The 6,922-nt window shown below is 38.2% G+C and overlaps 1 protein-coding gene across 2 annotated transcripts; it reads left to right on the forward strand.

The window, feature by feature from the left end:
* The first annotated feature begins 5,447 nt into the window (after nucleotides 1-5,447).
* On the forward strand, nucleotides 5,448-6,844 carry LOC108363911 (uncharacterized). 2 transcript variants are annotated; one of them, XM_017617440.1, is made up of 3 exons: nucleotides 5,448-5,572; nucleotides 5,638-6,342; nucleotides 6,448-6,844. In XM_017617440.1, the coding sequence occupies exons 1-3, from the start codon at nucleotides 5,545-5,547 to the stop codon at nucleotides 6,765-6,767; spliced, it is 1,053 nt and encodes a 350-aa protein (XP_017472929.1). In that variant the 5' UTR covers nucleotides 5,448-5,544; the 3' UTR covers nucleotides 6,768-6,844. The 2 variants fall into 2 exon arrangements, with proteins under 2 accessions (XP_017472929.1, XP_017472928.1); XM_017617439.1 differs by having other exon boundaries at nucleotides 5,451-5,572; nucleotides 5,638-6,844.
* Nucleotides 6,845-6,922: the final 78 nt, after the last annotated feature.

Raw genomic sequence — 6,922 nt, forward strand, 5'->3', positions numbered from 1 at the left:
ATAAATTATGCATTATTTACTTACGATGCAGTGAGCAATTCAGCCAACTCCATCAATTAAAAAAGGTAAGAAAAAAGGGAAAACATTCAACAACAAAAATGTACCGATGTTTGTAAAAAATTGCGCCAGTCAACGACTTTGGAGGGCGCCGAAAGCGACAGACACCACAATTCATCTTCAAATGTGTTGAGAGTGCAACAAACAACAATAATAAGCATACAAGCACTAGCACAAGCGAGTGTATGCGAAAATACAACAACAACAATGCAATATACAATGCACAAGTGCAACAAAGAAGATTATTGTTCAGTTAAGAATAGGAAAGCGGGAGCAAGTGTACAGACATAGGTGGCCACGGGATATGGGTATGTGCATATGTAATAATAATAATAATAATACATACATGTATAAGTGTACAACAACAACAACAACATGAAAAGCGAATCACCACAAAGGCAACAATACAACAACAACCACGCTCAGCGCACAATGCACCCACAACAATAACAATGCAGCAACATGTTGCCAAGCGGCGCGCCGCGTAGATAAGCGCTCAAGCGTAAGCTTCCTGCCGCACAATGTGGCAATAACAATAGCAACAACATATCCTTAGCTGCATGAATTAATGGTTGTTATGAGCTGAGTGTTGTTAGACCTTTGGAAAATTTGCATTACGCCCACCGCAGTGGCAGTCACCCAGCCGAGGCGACTTGTAGACACCCACGCACTGCTGTTACTGGAAATGAGTCTCATGTGCGTACATATGTATGTACATATGTGTATGTGAATGCAAATAGAATTCCATAACATAGCATGACCACAACAAAGTTGCATGCTACAAACTGCAAAACATTATATTAGCTCTTCCCTAGTGCGCCTGTTTGTCGTCTCTGAGGTGGTAGGAGTAAGCTAGAGTTTAATGTGTTTGTGATTGGGCATCAAAATATTTTCATATTGGTAACCCTGTCAAATGGTAGTTCACTGCAGAGCGACCGAGAGGCAATTGGTTAACGGTAAATCGGAAATGTGTGCAATGCGCCATAAGTGATGCTAAATATTTATGTATTAGTGGAAACCACGCACTTTTCGATACTTCTATGGGTTGGAATTTCGAACTGCCATAGACACTGCAATTCTTTTACTCAATCCCTTTTCGTATAAAATATTAAAGTAACAAAAAAAAAATACGTTTTATTTCTTAGGTTTTAGCTATTGTGGACCACTGCAGCAAATTATGATTTAGGTACCAATCATAAAGAGGCCTGGACTACAAGTGCGCTACGTTTACGAGGTAATGAGGTGAAGCTTTGAACGACTTCCTTAACTTTAAGGTAACTCATACACAGCAGAGACAATACTTGCAAGGAAAATTGCAAGCTTGTATACGGGTTCACCACCATGAACGAGTTGCCAAATTCAGACATCGCGGCATATAGGCAACTTCTTTTAGTGCATTCAAATTTTTTAAATATTTGTCCAACTTAAAGGTGAACGCTTTCTTTAAACTCTATATCAATTCTATTAAGTGCTACGAGTATCACCAGTTAATTAAGTTTTCCAACGTAAAACAGTCACTTCACTGCACATACTTTCCCTAGGGGTAGACTATCAAATCATGGTCTATTTAACTTTCATTGAGTGGTTGTAAATATTTGAAAAGAAATTGCAACCCCCCAAAAAAAGTATTTGTAAATATGTATTTATGTGCGTAAGTGAAAGTTTTGTAGTGATGTGGTGTCTTTTGATTGAAAAAGGCAGTCGACAGTGTTTAACTTTGCTATTAGAGGAACGTAATTAAGCCAATTTATTTTGGAAGTATGTACATAAATATGAAAAATTAGAAGCAAATATTTGAACGATATTAACGAAAGTGGTGAAAGATATTTTTAGGATTTGCGTTAATAATCTTTCCAATAAATATAGACGTCGACTTAGTAGGAAATAAATAGTGCATGTATTGCGGAAAACCATGAGTAAGATTCTGTATACACACATATCTTTACCGTATTTAAAGAAGATAAAATATTAATTATTCGCAATCACAACATTATCGGTAAAAATAAGGGCTACGTCTGTTCTGCCTTCTCGGAATTAGATAACAGGGTTGAGTTTAACATCAAACATATTTTGCAACGTAGAAGGGCAACATTTTTTTGAAGAAACGAAAGCACCATAAAGTATAGAATTTTAGGCAGATCAACGTCTGTGATATCTGCAAGTTTTCAAATAATTTTTTCTAAAAATACTTTTCTCTGCTCAATCGTACAATTTGTTGCACCACCCACTCTTATCGTACAAGACGTCCCTCTGCCTAAGTTTCCCCTAAAATGGCTTAAGCCGAAATTGGTTTTGGTCACAATCACACGAGCTAAAGCTATTGCAACAGTTTAAATGGCAAAAAATTACTCTATACACGCAATCACAGCTTCAAATTTGTTGGGCGGAAGCAAAATCTTGTACATTTTTGTCGATTTACCCTTTTTTTCGAGCTAACTTTCCCCTGAGCTTATCGCTGATTTTCATTCACTCATTGAGGTAGTTGCTTGAAAATACAAAAAAAAAAAAATACTAAATTGCCTCCCGCATTTTCGTCTGGAAAATTTTGTGAAAATTCCCATACCAAAAAGGGCTTTAAGGCGAAATGAAGCCCTAAAAAAACGAACAAGAAAAAAGTCAGATTCGGAGTTAACGAAGTTATACACGTCAACTTTAGCCCGCGTGTTGATGATGGGTGGGCAAATTTGTGCACATGAACACGACTTACACAAACACACAAACAAATTTAACACATGAATAAGTTTAATTATGCGATACAGGGGAAAAGGGTGCTTATTTTACGTTGGCGGAAAAATTCTGTACTCTAGCGTGAATAAATGTTTACACAGGCTCACGTTGGGAATTGCAATCGATAAGGAGTTTCTAGCCGTAAATATACCGGCTTTAATGTTTTACGTTTTCTTTTTTTTTTGTATTCTATAGTTATATGTGTGTACAGAGTATTGCAGTATAAACACACGTATGTAACAGTTATAACTGTGACCAACGTGTGCAGACTATGAAATTAGCGTTGCCCTCTGCCAGGAGTACGATGTTGCTTGTGGGGTGACTGGGTGGCTTTTAGTCGCGCCTACCCTCTGTTTCAGTTCAACACTCATAACCCTGGAAAATGTAAATAAGGCTCAGGCAAAAAAAAAATCCTATGAAAGAGGGTTGCTGAGAGGTTTTTTTTTGCAGTGTATTACAACTTTAACTTCACTGCGCCTAAAAATATGCAAACTGCCGACTTTGATGTACACATAGACACAGCTGTAATTTCTAACCACAACATGTCGGGTTTTTTTCTTTAGCAGAACATGTTTTTATTTACTCGAACACTGGGCGTTTAAGGCCAACCAAGCGGAAGAGCGAAAAAAATACTTGGAGTGCGAAAATTCCTCTACAACATGGTAGTTTAATCCCCTAAAGGTATGTAATAAAATTTCGTTCTGTGTTTTTAAGCCAAACGACGGAGCAGAAGGTTCATACCTACAAATAGTTAGACTACTTCTTGTTCTTGTGTTGCTGTTGTTTCCGCAATTTGACTATATTTTCAACCACTAAAAAGGCATTCAGTCACTAAAGGTACTTTGCACAGTTTTTTATATGGATTACATGAAGCAGTTAAAAAATATGTTGTAAGTATGTAAGACTGTAAATAATTTCATGTTGTAGCGGTTATTTTAAATTTCCAATAACAGTTTAATGAGGTGTCCTGCTATGGACACCTAAAGCTTTCATCAGATTATGAGCGCCGCCTGGTGGGTAAGGGTATTATGCGTACTAATTTTGAACCAGAATACTAAAAATACAAATTTTGTAAATTTCTAATATCGGGTAAATTTTTATTCTCAATCATATCGGTCAACAAATGAAAATTTTCTAAATATCTTGATTCTAGACTCCATCACTAACTGGCTGGTAAATATTTTTTTAATCGATTCATAAATGTGGAATTTCTAATTATCTAGACTCCAGCGCCACCTAGCGAGCTGCAGTTTAAGAATGAAGCAGATAGCTGGATGACGCAGGTGCATTTTATTGAAGCTAAATATTAGATATTGCGGCCGCTGTGGTGTGCACTGCGCGCTACCATTCCGCAGGGCCTGGTTTAAAGCTCAGCTTCCGATTAAGATAAAAAAGAACAAGTAAGAAAGTCTTAGTTAGGGCGGAGCAGAACATTAAATACCCGGCACAAGTATTAACTAAACGTTTTTCTCTTTTCCGAAAACTACCGCTACATGGTAAGCCGGGGTGTATCAATTTTGAGTAAATTAGAGTCCTTAAATTTCGAAATATCGAAGTTTCAAGCATTTCTGAAATTTACCGTTATATGAAAAGTGGCCGTAATTTTAGTCCGATTTCAATAATTTTCAACATTTTGCTTTTATGTGGCAAGCACAATAACCCTACCGAGTTTGGTACATATTGGTATAACGGTTGTCGAGATATATATATGTGATAATAAATGGGTGGTGCCACGCCCATTTTCCAAAATTTTATCATAAACTTGTTTTTGCTAAAGAACTATTGCAAACATCAATTTTGAATAAATTAGCTTCTGTATTTACTGATTTGTCGAAGATTATTATTAGATGTCTCCTGAAGAGAAACAGAGTTTTCAAGAATTCTATGCCATTTCGACGAAAATTTTTTCCTTTCTACATATAAAATACATGGAAAACTTTGAGCGCTTTGAACGACCTGCAAATATTTTTAAATTTCCAAATAAAAAAAGGGGTATTGTTTTTTTCGGCATACAACAATCGTAGGGGGCGAGCGCATTAGAATACCGACTTTACTCCACTTTGTACCACCTTAATGTTGATACATTCATATGTACATACGTATGTATGTGTATACGTACGTCTCGGAAGAACAAGCAGGGTGTGTCCAGTTTCCGCTTCCACACAAACAATTCCTAAAAAAAGAGGAAACAAAAACGTTCTTAATGCCGTTTGTCATTCATGAATAACTCGAAAAAAGCAACAAAGCGTTTGACATATTTATGATTACATCGCAAAAAAGATTCAATACAAAGCGCAAAAATAAAGCACTTAAAAGGAACCTGTAATGCATTCGCTAGCAGTGCCACACGAGGCGCTTGGAAAAAAACAAATAAATTAGCCTGTAATTATCAATAACACGAGTACTTAAGTATAAGAATGTGTATTTTTAAACACTCGGAAGAAGAAAAAACGCTTCCATACAAACATTTTTAGCCTAAGAATATCTTCAATTCAAAGTAAGCGGTGACACGCCGAGAGGAAGAGGCGACAATATTTTTAAATGTCACACTAAGTTAAATTAATCCATTAAGGTGGGACCAAGACAGTTATGAATAGTATTGCTTTAGCGGACGGAGAGCTAATTGAAAATTACGAAGTTGGTAACTAACTTTAATCCCGCGAAGTGGCTGTACTAAAAATTTAGCCACGCACCAAAGTATATAAAAAGCCCTCTGTGCAGGCGAATTGGCATAATTAAACCAAACTTTAACCGAAAAACATGAAGTTATTACTGATTTTTGCTGCTGGTGAGTACATACAATGCGCTTGAAGATTCTTAACTCGAATTGAAATAAACTAACTTTTATTGCAGCAATCGCCTGCGCACATGCACTACAATTGCAGTACATAGTTCAGGGATCGGGCGAATCCAGTGAAGAGGAATATAGTTTAGTACTGCCTTCGAGTGGTAAACCTGCCTTTGCCGTGCTTGATAAACCCAAAGAGGAGGATTCGGATGAAGAATCCAGTGAAAAGGAATACCGTTTACTTTTACCAACCGTTGGTCAACACCAACCCAGCTTATCAGGTGTGCCTATTTTCCAGACAGTTAAAGTAAAGGTACCACGCCATGGCGACTCGTCGATCAAGCAACAACTTTTCGCGCAAGCTTTGGCTGCACGTGGCATAAGTCTGCAAGACTTGGGCGTAGATCCTTTAACTAGCAGACGCTCCGAACCCAATTTGGGTATCCAAAATTTAGGCGCTCAACTTTTGGCGAGATCAGCAGGACTTAATTACGGTGGCCAAGATTACGGCGCTCAACTTATGGCGAGGTTAGTGCCAAATTTGGGTGTCCAAGACTTAGGCGCTAAAATTTTGACGAGATCAGCAGCACCTAATAACGGTGGCCAAGATTACGGCGCTCAACTTATGGCGATGTTAGCGCCAAATTTGGGTGTCCAAGACTTAGGCGCTAAACTTTTGACGAGATCAGCTGCACCTAATAACGGTGGCCAAGATTACGACGCTCAACTTATGGCGATGTTAGCGCCAAATTTGGGTGTCCAAGACTTAGGCGCTAAACTTTTGACGAGATCTGCTGCACCTAATAACGGTGGCCAAGATTACGGCGCTCAACTTATGGCGATGTTAGCGCCAAATTCGGGTGTCCAACACTTAGGCGCTCAACTTTTGGCGAGATCACAAGGATCTAATAACGGTGGCCAATATAACGGAGCTCAACTTATACAGCACTCGATGCCCGACTTGGGACAGAGTCAAGTTTATCTGATACGTAAACAACGCCAGGCGCCAGCTTCAGATAAAAATGTAGGTGAAGTTGTAGCGGAAGGTGGAAATGTTGATAGTGTCATTGCATCTAATGCAGTCACGGAAGCGCCCGTTATTGGGGTCGTCACAAAACCTCCAATCGTAGATGCAGTCGTTGCTCCTATCGTATCTGCGGTACGCCAAGTCCGCCGGTCTGCCAAGTCAAATTAAATAAACTTTTTTTTATAGGCTGCGAAGACCCTGAGTAAGAATGCTTTATTACACCAATAAAACGAAGAACTAAAACAAGAAAACTGTATTTATTTTTATATTTTGAAATGAGCGGCGAATATGGTATCCAATCTTATTGTGGAATGAGACAAAAT

Source organism: Rhagoletis zephyria, unplaced genomic scaffold (assembly GCF_001687245.7).
Source record: "Rhagoletis zephyria isolate East Lansing unplaced genomic scaffold, Rhagoletis_zephyria_1.1 Rzeph_scaffold_01406, whole genome shotgun sequence".
Lineage (NCBI taxonomy): Eukaryota > Metazoa > Arthropoda > Insecta > Diptera > Tephritidae > Rhagoletis > Rhagoletis zephyria.

Coding starts and splice junctions, on each gene's coding strand:
- LOC108363911 (XM_017617439.1), top strand. CDS start 5,545: ATGAAGTTATTACTGATTTTTGCTGCTG. Junction 5,573..5,637: donor ATTACTGATTTTTGCTGCTG/GTGAGTACATAC, acceptor CTTTTATTGCAG/CAATCGCCTGCGCACATGCA.